Raw genomic sequence first — 14,642 nt, 5'->3', positions numbered from 1 at the left:
GCAGATGCGGGCTATTGTAAGCAGTGATGGGAATCAGCCAGTAATACGAGTGTGTGTATAGATGTGTGTGTACGTCTGTGTGTGCATTTATGAGTGTCATTTCATAGCTCTTCTGCTATGTCAGGAAACGTTTCTGCACACACATGCCCTTTCAAATACACTGTACATGCTGCCACACTCGCCTTTGTTCTTGTGTTCGCACAGGCGTGACGTCCCTTTTGTTGAAAACGCTAGCAAATGCTTGTGCGGGACAAGCAAAAGGTATAAGTATTAGCAAAAGGTTATGCATATGGATTTAAGCAATTGCTTGAGCTAGACCTTTTGCTAGACAAGCTTGTGCTTTTGCTTGAAGCAATTGCTTACAAGCAATTGCTTGTTTTATGCATTCGGCCCATTCAGTCTGATGTAATATGATGATTGCGATGGTAGGTGACCACAGAACTATGTAGGTGACATAATTTCTGCCCTCAACGTTCGCTTGGCGCCAGTTTTGTAGCAGCTGATATTCCACTCCTGACAGACCGCGACCGGATCGAAATTTGGCTTGAACAACGGAACGTGACAGTCGGTTTCATACAAGCATTTGCTTAAAAAAGTAACTGTTTACGGTTTTGGTGAGTCTCTTATATTAGTGGAAGATAATTTCACTCGAATAAAATTTGTGATGTAGATTTATCATGAGAAACATTTGACAGCATCGCCTTCATTTTGATAACTCACACAACACTGTTTCCGGGTCCCCACATACTGAAATCGACGTTGGCTTTGACTGGAGATGCTGCTGCTGTTGCAGCGACGTACGTGCTTGACCGAAAGATCGGTCTGTATCTGTCCGTCGGGGAATGTTTCGCGGAGACTGCGTCTGGCTTCACGGATCCCCTCCCTCCGTATACGGAGGACAGGGTTAAGGTTAATGGCAAAATATAAAAGAGTCCTCCGGACAGACGGATCTTTCTGTCTACGTACGTGAATGAGTGCTCGAGTGTCTATCACTAACCATCTAATTCTAATTTCTATAAAACGTTAGAATCTAATAATATGTGTGTTGCATATTCCTCCTCTTCAGTCTCTTTCTTATCCGGCACATTTAAGATGTTTTGATAGGTTTTAAAAAGTAGTTGTGATGTGGTGTCTTTGTCTTTATTATCCAGTAGGCTCTAGAAGGTCTATACCTTTCGCGTTCTTGACTATCTGACTATTAAAAATGTACAGCGTAATGTCTAATGACATGTAAATTCAGTCCGGGAAACCCGCTCATGAGGACCGCCCCCGCGTACGAGGATGGCCCCTCCTCATGAGGACCTCCCCCCGCCTCATGAGGCCCCCCGGGGAACGCCTCATGAGTCCCCCCATTCACTTCTTATTCATCTCACATCTAGCGCATCTGACGTACAAATTGTCGCAACTTTGCACGATGATTTTTTGTTACACACACATGTCCACTATCCATGATGAAAAGAAGAAAAAATCCTGTCTGTTTTTTTTTTTTCAAAAATCGAGTTTTAATCAACTGATGCAGAGCGCCCATCAAAACACGGGCGCCAGCGCGTTCCCACAATGCAAGACTGCCGCACCTAGCGGCCTGATCCGACTAAATATTTTCAATGCTTTTTTCTGCGGCTCTCACCTCTCCGCGCACGAATCAGCCTCGTGAAGCTGAAGTCTGACATCTTTTTACACAAATTCGTAACGAGAAAAATTAAATCAGTACTAACCTGATCTTGTCCATATATTCCAAATTACTATTCCACACTGATAGAGTAGGTGGGTAGATGACATACTCAAATTTGTTAGCAAAATAATCACTTTGTAGGTATGACGTGTTCACTTTCTTCGTCAATTCCGCCCACGATTCCGCCGCCCGCTTACCGTTTGGGCGCTTTCTCTGGAATCATCCAGCGACGCGACGTACGTCGCATCACATCACGCATCCAGCACATACCAGTCTGGTATGTGCTGGATGCGTGATGTGATGCGATGTACGTCGCGTCGCGGGATGATTCCAGAAAAAGCGCCCAAACGGCGGAATCGTGGGCGGAATTGACGAAGAAAGTGGGGGTCAAGAGTCAAAGGGCCAATCCAATGGTCTTGGACGGGAAGAATCTTCGGACAGAACCCTTGGAAAGTTATGGTTTTGTTGTTCATGTTTTTTCCATATTTTTGCTGATTTTTTTCCCCCCTGATTTTTCTTTGGAGAATCAAAAATGTGTTTTGTGGCCCCTGCAAATATTGAGTAATTCTTCAACCACTGGGCAGATAAGATTTATTCTTTACTATCATGTTGATTTCCTCAGACTCATTCCAGCACTTACAGACCAAAAGTACCTTCACCGCTGCTGATCTCTACTTTGGATTGCTATGCCTCTCCTAATCGAAGGGGAGCCATTTGAATGGCAGCCATCAATGCTAGCCTTCATTGAGACTTACCCACAGTTTAAGGTTAGTGAAGAAACTCACAACAGAATTGTTAACTTCACATTGAGGTTCTCTTTATACATGTAAGTTAGCCATTCATAAATGTTCACAAAGCTACCAGTTGAAAATTTCTGTTCCTGTGATGTACTACTAAGAGAAAAATCTCAATTGTCAAGAGTTTACGCAATAGTATAGAATGAGGAAGTTTATGTCAACTTCTGGGTTTCAAAGCTATAAAAAATGTGAAATATTAATTGCAGTCAGATTATGCTCCATTAAACAATCAATTAGGGTGGTCCACAACTTGAAATTTGAGCATGTTGCAAGCTCAGAATCTGAGAATAATTGCAGAAGTTGCATGTGCACACATCATGAGCACGTAGTAAGCAATATTTCGCAGCTTGTCTCTCTTCATGCTGCTTACATTCAATGTTCTTTTTCATGTTTTGCACACAAATATCTAAGTACCATATAGTTTGATAGTTTTTCATGTTTTGCACATGTTTTTCACATATGTGTGAATACATTCTATTTTGAGCTTGTTGCAAATTCTTGAGGATGTTGCACAACATGTTGCCTGTCTTTTGAGGATGTTTCTCAAGATTTGAGGGTGTTGCACAAGAATTTGAGCATGTTGCAGTGACATGCTGAAACACCTCCTGGCCCACCCTGTATCGATCACACCTAGCAAATGTCATCATTATGATTGGACAGTCTGTTACCCACACACTTCTTGCCATTTACTTGTCGGCAACAATGGCAAGATATTCCATCTCCTTTAATCATGAGTGTATTTTTCACCTCTGTCAAAGTACATTGTAGACGCATCGAGAGTGCAGGATTTGACTTTATATCTAAAAGTATTGTGCCCGTTTTAGCTATTATAGGGGTAGTGACTCCTGTTATGAAAAAAAAAAAATGCTTGGGACTGGCAGTCTCCTTTCATAGAATATCCAAATGCAGTTATAGCAGAACAAATAAAGATGAATAAAAAGTTATTTGGGGACCTGGATTTCCACTTTGTTGTGAGGAAAATTTTTATAACCGTGTTTATCATAAGAGGGATCAAACTGTAATGAATCCCCAGCTCAGGATCAGCAGGCTTCCTACCCCCTTCAACCAACAGCTTTAAAGATTGCTTGATCCTGCCACCTGCACTAGTCAACAGTGAGATGATATTTTATATAGTGCGTGTGATTTCCTCCTGTCAGGACACTGCTGAAGAGTTCTTCAGGAGACAGGCGCACCACTGTGCCCCCATCGACCTCCTCTATGTCAATCAGAGAGAGTTTGCAGTCACATATCCTGATGACAGTGAGTATTTAATACGAAGACTTTATCAATCTATATTCTCCACAAGATGTTTATTTTCTTTTTCCCCACCTACAGTGTACCTATCCATTCCTTACAAGATTTTTCTACATGGTTGCATGGTTATTAATGTACTTCTATGTGGCAGTATGTATATAAATCTTTGTTTGTTTGTTTGTTTGTTGTTTGTTTGTTTGTTTGTTTGTTTGTTTGTTTGTTTGTTTGTTTGTTTGTTTGTTTGTTTGTTTTGCTGGTGCCATGATTGTGTCAACTCTTGTCACTAAAGAATGCAACATCTAAGTGTACATGGTGCAGCTGAGCATGGGTGAATATTTTATTTCTGTCACAGGCCCTGTAGACTGAGGCACACCAGCTGGAAAATGCTATGATTTTGTGACTCTTGTTAACAAAGAGTGATAAACCACTGGAGGAGAAACCATTCTGCATGAGATAGTTTTATCCCTAGACTAGATACTGTTTCTGATATAAAAATTAAACTAACTGGATGGACTGAAGGTAGTAGACATTGCTCTCTGACTCAAGGAATTTTACATACAACTGTATCTGCAGATATGTGGCCCAATATTTTTACCAGGAGGCCATCAAGCTATAATGCAGTAAAGCACCAGGTGAGGATCAGCATATTTTGTTCTGGGTGATCTGCCCAGCATAGTTTGGTTTTTTATTGTGACGTGAATAACGACCGAGTAGTTCATCTTCTCCCCTCTAGATGTCGTAAGATTCCTCGGGTCAGACGATGCCACTACGTGTCATATCATCGTCATCCGTCACACAGGTAGCGGGGCGACGGGACTCTCGCACCTGGATGGCCAAGGCACGGAGCAAGGAATCAGGGACATCATCACGGCTATCAATGAGCTGAGCTCGGAATCTAGCGAAGGCAGGTGTGTGGTCATTGTCTGAAATGTATCTCCTATCAAAAACCGGCTGTTATGAACATTGTGATAATATGGTCTCTACGTATGTCGCAGGTTGTGACCAAGCAGGCTTCTTCTTTCTTCTCTATGATAATCTTCCTCCTTCAGTTATTGCAAATATCAGGTTTGGTTTGGTTTGGTTTGGTTTGGTTCGATTTGGTTTGGTTTGGTTTGGTTTGGTTTGGTTTGGTTTGGTTTGGTTTGGTTTGGTTTGGTTTTTACATGGCAGCACAGTCTTGATGTGAAAGCTGGTGACAGGAGTTTGTAAGCATACAAATGATGCACAGGTCTGAGTGCATCAGGAATTGTGTGCTTAAGGTAAATATATGGTTGTTTAACCCACAAAAGTGCAGTAGAGTGAGTTTAGACTAAGTTGCATAGTTACTGCATGCACACTTTTCCTACTGATGTATGAAAAGACATGTGCATCATCTGTATTATAAAACTGTCAATAAATTTGCTGGAAATGCACTATCTTACTTTTAAATTGCAGACAATTACCTACACTTGAAAAATTTATGGGATGGCTTTTGGCTTGCCATACATTCCAGCCATTCACCAGTAATTGCTGGATGCATGAAATATTTACTGGATGTCACAGCTAGCCTTCTCTTGCTAAGCGTGGGGGATAACGTGTTTACAGTGTCTATTGCCAGTTATCGCAATGATTATTTGTTTTCGAATGTGCAGCCAGTGAAAACTGAAGCATGGCTCTCGACCAATGAGACTGCAATATTTCTTGGCACGTTCTATGATAATGACTGAAGTTCATCTTATGTTTCCTTTTATCCCTTTGAAGGTTAGAGGTGCACCTCTTTGGGGGATATTGTGATGAGAAGAGAGAGTCAGAGAGGATATCCAAACAGGTTCTCAGTAAGTTGTTGTCTCCTATCTGGTGAAATCTTTCTCGTTCATTAGATTCTACAGTTGTCGTAGTTTTCCTTCTTAAGTAAACCTTTCATTTCAATCACTAAATGACTAACTGAATGAGTACCCCGGTATATGCATTTACAAACACAGGAGATAATATGAGTCTTGGGATTGCATACTGTATGATCATATCAAAATATTGAATCACATTTTCATTTAAAGTCCGGCATTGTCAGGGAATGTCACATCTGTGAATGTACTTTATCTATGTGAAATATCCAGAAAAACCTTTATATGACTAATACTTCATGAAGCTGAGATATGTATGAAGTATTGTAGTGTGTTCATACTTTGAATTGCCTGTTGTAGTAAAGTCCATCTTGTTCCACAACCAGTGTCAGAAGTGGCAATGTGATAGATATGGCACAAATCAATGGTTGATGATATTACTAGTAGTAAAAGTGGTAGTAGTACTAGTATCTGTAGTAGTACTAATACTATGGGTAGTATAGTAGAATGAGAATTAGTATTAGTACACTGTATTAACAATAGTAGTAGTAGTAATAGTAGTAGTAGTGTAGCAGTAGTAATATAAAAATTGCTGTGCAGTAGTTTAAAGCTGGACAAAAACTGTAAACTATGCATCTTCAGTTCTACTGGCAGATGATGTGTAAAATCCTCATTTTTGTTTAACTCTCACCAGCCTTGCTGCTATGCAGTGTTAAATGACAAGCAAGCATGCATGTGTGTTTCAGGTGTCACCAAATAAGAGACGATGTGATTCTGGATTTCTTTTCCAAACAGAGATCCTCCAGGACTGCCCAGAAGATCTTCACTTTATCACGGCGTGCATGTCGGGTCAGTCGTAAATTGTAGATGCCAAGTGTGTTCATACTCTCCAGAGAGAATATTTGTTGTGCAAGTGAAAGTGGCCTTGAAGGGAAATGTATTCATTTTAGCATAGACTAGTGAGATATGTCTGTATATGTCAGGATGTTATGATACTGTTGCTATCATGGTAATGTTGTAAATAATGAAGCAACTTAAAGATGCCTGGGCATTCGGAGGGAAAGTGCGCAAAAGAGGGGATATTCACAACATTTTATTCAGTTTTCGTTGCCAAATGAGACGGAAGTTTGATGTCATGTTTGGTGCATGCTGTTCTGATGCAGATTTAGTGTGCTATTATCATATGAGCACAATTTCAAAGGCTGTCTATAGAAGCTAAATATCTGGGGGAAAACACAGAGATATTAATCTTCAACATTGTTTTTGAAATTTAGGGTGAAATGACTGGATATTGAACTTTTAAAGATTCTGTTTACCATTGGGAACAGTGATTTAAAAAATGTTTGTATCATCACATTTGATGCATATGTGTAGGTCAGTTGTATCACAAAACAGCCTGCCATATAAAAATTTTGCAATAAAGCCTAAAATATAAGGAGATATCACTATTTTTCTCACTAAACCATAAATGTAGATGGTTAAGTCTAAACCCAATCTTATTATATTTATTGTTCATATTTTTAACATTTAACAATATTCATTGATTATACTGATTAACCTTTTCACACTGGTTGTTTCTATCCCTCACTCACATTTTAGAACTATTTTGAAGCACAAAAGGTAGGTTTATGTTTTGTGTACAAATGGTAAATTGTGCCTTTAACATTCAGAGGTATTTACAAATTCAACATTGTTGTTTTCTGAGTGAAAGAATGAAATGACTGGATATTGAACTTTTAACATTCAGCGGTATTTACAATTGTACAAGTTCAACATAATCATTTACATGTAATTGTCACATGGTATTTGATCCAAAAAAAAAGTGTAGGAACACATATCTCATAGATATGTTGTCTATCCAAGAGTTAATTTGTGTGGGTTAAACTTGTTATGATTAACAACAGCATTCAGTTTCTTTTGAAAAAGAAAGTCACATCTCAGTTCGCAATCTCATATTATGTCGTGTGGACTGAATTGAATGCTGTTCAACTGTATCCTGTGTGTAGTGCCAAAATGGAATCTTAAATATGAATGATTTTCTGTTGGTCTGAATAGGTAGAGGATCAACAATTTGATATTTGTTGGAATGGCTTTTGTTTGGTTTCCCAGATTTAAATGATGCTGTCAAGAATGATACTCACTGGCCGACTGTGTACGGTATTGGTAAGTGTCAATCCAAAGAACATCAGTGAAAAGGCTCAATGATGGTCACTACATGCAAAGTTTCGTAGTTGGTCACTGGCAGACAAGTTCGATATCTCATTGAGGTTCAAAAGTGTTTCAGTTCTCTGGCTGGCAGTTGAACTTGGATCAAACACTTACATTAAAAGTGAACATTTTCATGGGATTTATTCTTTGCTCTTAGCCAGGCAAGATGAATTTCACATGTTGTTAATTCCACAGAATCAAAATATTAAATAATGTTGCATATAGCAAGTGAAAAAAGTCATGTGCTTTTATTTTCATGCTAGTTTCTTGTTGCATGAAATGCATGAAAATTTCCACACCGCGAACATCGACACTCTTACAGTGAGTGACCCGAAAAATAAGCTTATATGTTATAGACTTGTATCCTTGTACATGTGTTTGTGCCACCAAAATGGATACATTGACTGGAGATGAAAGGCTGAGGGCTTGTACAGGTTTGGCAGGCTGACAGGTTTGATTGTTGATAAAGATGGTTTGTTGAAACCACCATAGCATCTCAGTTCATAGGTCTGAAAGGCTGGCCTGGCTTGGGTCCAGTGTGGGACTCGCAGACATGTCTGTAATTCTTTCAGTTGGTGGAATGGATTCAAAAGGGGCCGGAGCTTTCAAACCCAGAAGAATGTTCGTCAGAGGCAAAATGGCGAACAGGCAGGGAAAGCAATCACATGATAAGGACTACACACAACTAGCAAAGTCAGGGGAGGGCTAGGGACACAGAACAAAGAGAACAAAAGGGATAGGTAGTAAGAAGTCATGGGCAGGGAGCCCAACAAGAAAGGGAGGAGGATTAAAGGAGGGTGGACAGACAAAAGGCAGAGGTGGGCCAGTGATGATCACAAGGATCATAGGGGGCAACCTGTGAATGATAAGGATGAATAGGGAGGCAACATCAAATAAGACAAAGGAACAATGAAGGGATAAAGAATAGGAAAAGAGTGAAATAGCAACAGCAGTTTCTTTCCGTTGGTTTATGATGAGAGGGAGTACCAGGCATTTGAATGGAATTTAGAAAATGTTCAGTCTTTGCATACTGATGTGTTTTGTAAAGCCAAAGTAGAACATGTGACAGCAAATAGAGTGTAGGATCCATACATTACAAAAATGTAATGACTTTAGTGTGCCAGCAATCCTAGAATGTTTGCTCACAAGGTAAAGTCAGATATTGGCAAGCATGTGTCCACTGTTTGTTGTTGTTGTGGTTTTTTTTTTTTTTTTTTTTTTTTTTTTTGGGGGGGGGGGGGTTGTGTGTTTTTTTGTTGTTGTTGTTGTTGTTGTGTTGTTTTGGTTTTTTTTATACATGCAGTCACGAGATTAATCATTGAGTTACCTCATGTACCATATGTTTTAGTTTTTCATTGCGACAATGATCTGGCTGTTGTCCAAGTCTAAGCAGACGTTACCCTTGATGCAATGAAGCAGTGTAAGCAAAACATTTTGTTATGCTTTTATTTTCATGAATTCTTGAAGTTAACTGATATTTTTGGAATGAATGAGGTGCTGTCATTGTAAAGACATGTTGTCTCCACAACACAAATGTGGTGAATATCATCTCCGAGGTTAAAGGGATGGTACAGTATTGGTGGAGATGAGAATTTGGCTATTAACTATTTGCAAGATCCCAAGAAAACACTTATGATATAGTACAGAGTATACCATTCTAAGAAGAATTCAAAGTTTATTTGATGAAAATCGGGTTTGGAATGACTGAAACATTCAAAAACAAAGTAAAACAAAGCGATCGTAATAAAGTGTGGGTCCCACACTTTATTAGAATCGCTCTATTTTGGATATCTCAGCCATTTCAAAACCAATTTTCATCAAATAAACGTTGAATTCCTCATAGAATTACATGCTCTTTCATATTTCATAAGAGGTTTCTCATTATCTCACCAAAAAATGTTAGAAATCTGAAATTAGGTCTCAGCCAAAACTGTACAATCCCTTTAAGTTTGTTAACTTCAATTCTTGATTTTTCTTTTTTAAAGTAGGAAAGTCAACAACTTGCAAAGTTGCCTTACTAATCCTGAGTTGCAACAAATTATGCTCACCAAAGGAATGGCTTGTGCGATATTGTCCAAGTTGCCAATGATAATGTCTCAGTCGATGTTATGAAACGGCAGTATCCCAGTTGATACTGTCCTTATCCTGGGCTGTGTATATCTGACAAGTACTGTTCTGTGTCAGTCTCTAGGCCGTAAGAGTAGATGAATTTCTCAAGACAAGTCTCCAATTGTTCTATCTGTTCCCCCAATGTAAACTGCCACTCTGAACTTTATGCTGTGTTGTGATTTTTTTCTGTTCTTTCAGCTGTTGATGTCCGCAGCGGGGAAATCTTCCCGGCGACCTTTTCTGACAAGGGTCCGGATCAGGCCTTGCGCTCTGTGTATACGCTCTTTGGAGAGCACGATGTGAGTAAGGCTGGAACAGAACTTGTCATGCAATCTCAACTTTAATGGTGATAGTGCAGGTGGGAAGCACTCCAAAAGTGCAGAATGCAACAAGATGTTTTCATGGATGTGGACATGCACCAAAAAAAAAAGAAACTCTAAGTGGCAAACTGCTTTGTAAACCAAGTGTGAACTCTGTCAATAAAGCAGTTGGAACAAATGCTTAAACCCTTCCCAAGTAGTACCTTTTTGGTTTAACCCTAATCCCACCGGGTTTTTTGAGGGACTTGAAATTTTGGTATGCATTCATTGGTAATGTATTATTTCCTTCCTAAGATCAGTTAAGATTGCATCTAAGGGATCTACTTCATTGTCATCAATATAGGATTTAGAACTCAAGGTGTTTCTTGATTGTGGATGCTTCTCAAGAATGTAGCCGTGCAAATGTCCATTATTATTTGAGTAAGATGTATTCATTGGGTATGTCCTTTAGTCCCACATGTGCTCATGTACTCAGTTGTAACTTGCCAGCTGTATCTGTGGCATTAACGGAGTGACCATAAAATGTTACCATGATGCAGAAAAGACAACTCGGTTTGGTGTTCCAAAGCCACAGTCCCATCCAAAGGCTTTAGTGATGTAATAGGAATGCACAAAATGTTTGGTAGTCCCTGATCAGTAGGAATTGGTTTCACAAAACCTCTGTCCATCAACAAAAGATGGCATCAAGCAGAGATGCCATTTGGTGAACAAAACATTGCGAGATGATAGAGATGTTCATGTTTTGTCCATGATTGATCAGCAGTATCTCCTCTTTCATGTGATCATGAAATATGATATTCTTGTCTGTGAAAGCTGAGTAGTATCTTGTGTTGTCTGTGATAGATCAGGAACATATATGACCACAAGACTGGCGAGCATATGATCACTCCATTCAGCTATACCTCTTGGCCCCAAGCTGCCATCATGCTGCAGCAGCCAGACTCCTTCATCAGACGGGTATTTCTGTGGTTCTTTCCTTTTATTTCAAGATTTTGCTGTCAAAGTTACTGTAAAAGTAGATATTTTTGCATGAATAATTTTTTCGCATTCAGCCTGGTGAGATGAATTTCACATGTTTTTAATTCATTAGTGGAAAAATGAGCAAAGAAAATGGGATTCCATCGGGATTCAAACCCGAGATCTCCAGATTGCTATCCCGGTGCTCTACCGACTGAGCGATAGAAAACCCTAGTTCAGTGTTCATCCCAGAATCCATGGACTCAGGACATGAATTGTTGTAACATACAGTATGCAAAGATATTTGTGTGCCTTTATATTTGTGCTACCTTTTGGTTGCGTGAAATGCACAAAAATTTCCACTTTTACAGTATTCCATATCTCAAATAGTCCATTTCTCGTAAATTAGCTGAATGAAACACACATATCCAGTTGCTAAATATATATTTTCAATGGACTAATTAATCAGTGAATGTTAATTCATGAGAAATTTTTTATTGGACTGTACAGCATGAAAGCTTTTGAGCAGTTGTAGGAAAGAATATCATCCTGTCAATGGAAATCTTGGGATAGTGTGTCAAAGTTTAGAAAGGGAATAATAACAGCTGCTTTAGACTGAAATGTGTCTGTATTAGCACCTCTACAGAATATCATCCCAGCACAATAGATTAATACGTACTGTGAGAGAAGGAAATGTGGATAAATGTCTGCTTTCCAATAAACTTCAAAGGGAATAAACATGGACATTGTGAAACAGTACAGAGGTTGTGAAACTAATTTACCTGCAGATGCACCAACACAAACATGTGGCGTTTAATATGTACCTGACAATACTTTTGCAGGAAAACAAGGAACATAGGAGAAAGTATGGTTGAATGAAGGATCATTGAAAGAATATACTTTTTTTTTCAAATGTACAAGACCCAATGTAAGTTTTAAGAAAAGGAAAAGTAAGTAGAAATAGAGCAATGAAATGATATCAAGCTTGATGTGAAACATCAAAGAGATTATTTGACCTCAGTGAAGGAGCTTTAATCCTAGAATACAAATCATCAACCAGTTTTCAGTGGGTTTGCTTTCACATGTTGTCAGTTGAGGGCATGTTGCTTAGATTGTTGCATGTTGTGTTCATATTAAAGGATGTTGGGGGAAAAAAATCAATATGTTCTTGTGCCATGCCGGAACCCCTCATGGACCACCATATTGATGTGATCCATTCCCCAATCCATCCTCCCTTTCCCTTACTCCTACTCCATCTAGCACATGTCAACGTCCCCCAATGTGGAGCCGCCCTATTTTGAGAATCACATCAGGGCGGCACTCCGCTGGGTCCTGGACCACCCTAACCCCGCCCAGACTGTCTTCCCCGGCAAGAAGCCAAGGATCTACCGCAAGGACAAGGAGGGTGAGTGGACGGAGGCCAAGGGCAATGAAAGCCCATCATCATGACGACAGGAGCAGATGAGAGTAGTAGAAGTGCATACCTCCACATGAGTAACTTTACGAAGAATTTTCATCATCTCATTCGAACTGTTACGACGTCTGTGAGAGAAGAAAGTATATGAGAGAAAGATACAATGAACTGTGTGTTTTTGGCTGTAGACAAAAGAAGGATTCTCTTTCAGACACCAACAGAAATTGTAGGAAATCTGCATTGTTTAATGGAATTCAGGTTTGAGCACAAATACAATGATACTTTCAGAAGGTGCTAACACCCTTTAGTTTAAATAGCAGGCTGGTAGCTAGTGACAAAGAAAATAAGAACAATCAGCGTGCTGCTGTTTAATTCTGCTGACAATATCTTTTTTACACTTACATTGTATGTCAAAGCCGAGTAGTTTTTATGATAATATTTGCAATATTACAAGACATTTCTCACTTTTGAAATTGTCATTTCCTCTCTATGAGTGCAAGAATTCGTGTAAGACTGGCTTGTTTAAGCTGAGGTAGTTTGTGTGTAGGCCTTGGTCATTGTGAGACCCATAATGCAAAGAAGCCCACTCATAATTGTATATTACACTACAACCGTGAACAAAGACCTTTCAAGAGAATGACTTAATATCAGCATGATAAAATTCATGGTTGCAGAAATCTCCAGGATATATGATCCTTGTCATCTTGGTTGTCAAATATTTTATATGTTTCACCATTGTTAAAGTAATATAATACTTCCCTGTAATTATTTTCTTTTTAATTTTTGTTCTATTTGGCTATATTCATGAAATGAATGTATGACTTTTAATTCTGTTTTCATCTAGGGGTTTTTTATCACTTCACATGGCCTTTGAGAAATGTTATGACAGTATGTGTTTTGTTTCATGTCATCAGTCAACTTGAGTATATTAAAGTGACAATTCTATAACTTGTACACCTCTGCAGGCAGAGTTGTAACAAATTGTAAAGTTCAGTGGGTATGATCATTTAACAACTGGAGTAATGGATTTGTATGGTAGGAGGAGAATGAGGAAGAGGTGTCAACTCCAGTTTTGAGGAGAAACTTTATTCTTGGCAATCTGCATTGATTGATGATCACAAATCTCTTCCAAATATTGTGACTAACATCATGCAGGTTGCGAGCCATTGCCACATTCCTAGCACTGACAGTAATAACAGTACCAGTATTCATTTTTGTTCAATGAATGCACAAAGCCGTATACACTCCCTATGCCTGTAGGTCATGAAAAAGAAACTATCAAAATTTGATTTGTGTATTTCAACAGGATGTGAGTGTTCATTCCAAATACATGTACTTACAAGTATGTGAACTTATTGAAGCTGACTGGAACCTAAGCAGATCACTGCCTGATTTGCCTGAATAAAATTCCAGATATTACAGTCAAGAAAAGCACAATGTAAGGTGCAGTACTGTGGCTGAAACAATTCTTTTAGTATAACATAGTTGTTACAAACATCAAGCTTGGTGTGTAGATTTTGAAATGTTAAAATGAAATGCCGCTCCAAGTGTAAATTATTGTAGATGTAAATGATAAATTTAATGTTGGAATGTGATATATTGTAAGAGAGGACATGTGAAGAGTAAATATCCCATTCCTTCATCATCTCAACCCAATGTGTTCATTAAAGGGATCGTATAGTTTTGGTTGAGACCTAATTTCAGGTTTCAAAAATTTTTTGGTGAAATAATGAAAAACCTCTTATGAAATATGAAAGAGCATGTACCGGTAATTCCACGAGGAATTCAACATTTATTTGTTTTGAAATGGCTGAGACATCCCAAACAGAGTGATTTCACTTAAGTGTGGGACCCACTCTGTGTTACGATCACTTTGTTTTACTTTGTTTTTGGACGTTTTAGTCACTCCAAACCCAGTTTTCATCAAATAAACTTTGAATTCCTCTTCTAAATATGGTATGCTCTGTACTATTTCATAAGTGCTTTCTTGGTATCTTGCAAAAACTTAAAAGCCCAATTCTTATCTCCACCAATACTGTACCATCCCTTTAACTTATGAAAACTTGCCAATTTTTTTCATTAGCATATAGC

General features: G+C 38.8%; 1 protein-coding gene across 1 annotated transcript; it reads left to right on the top strand.

The window, feature by feature from the left end:
• The first annotated feature begins 2,322 nt into the window (after positions 1-2,322).
• LOC139725616 (protein N-terminal asparagine amidohydrolase-like) lies at positions 2,323-13,911 on the top strand. Its single transcript, XM_071636709.1, has 9 exons — positions 2,323-2,439; positions 3,627-3,729; positions 4,457-4,631; positions 5,464-5,537; positions 6,339-6,392; positions 7,653-7,706; positions 10,059-10,159; positions 11,024-11,137; positions 12,398-13,911. Exons 1-9 carry the CDS (start codon positions 2,359-2,361, stop codon positions 12,584-12,586), a joined length of 945 nt encoding a protein of 314 aa, XP_071492810.1. The 5' UTR covers positions 2,323-2,358; the 3' UTR covers positions 12,587-13,911.
• The last annotated feature ends 731 nt before the right edge of the window (positions 13,912-14,642 follow it).

This window comes from Diadema antillarum, unplaced genomic scaffold, assembly GCF_040938485.1.
Source record: "Diadema antillarum isolate AM-2024a unplaced genomic scaffold, OU_Dant_1.0 scf00000017, whole genome shotgun sequence".
Lineage (NCBI taxonomy): Eukaryota > Metazoa > Echinodermata > Echinoidea > Diadematoida > Diadematidae > Diadema > Diadema antillarum.
Note: the sequence above shows the minus strand (reverse complement) of the source record. Positions and strands in the feature narration are given on the sequence as shown.

Coding starts and splice junctions, on each gene's coding strand:
- LOC139725616 (XM_071636709.1), top strand. CDS start 2,359: ATGCCTCTCCTAATCGAAGGGGAGCCATTTGAATGGCAGCCATCAATG. Junction 7,707..10,058: donor GCCGACTGTGTACGGTATTG/GTAAGTGTCAAT, acceptor CTGTTCTTTCAG/CTGTTGATGTCCGCAGCGGG. Junction 10,160..11,023: donor CGCTCTTTGGAGAGCACGAT/GTGAGTAAGGCT, acceptor TGTCTGTGATAG/ATCAGGAACATATATGACCA.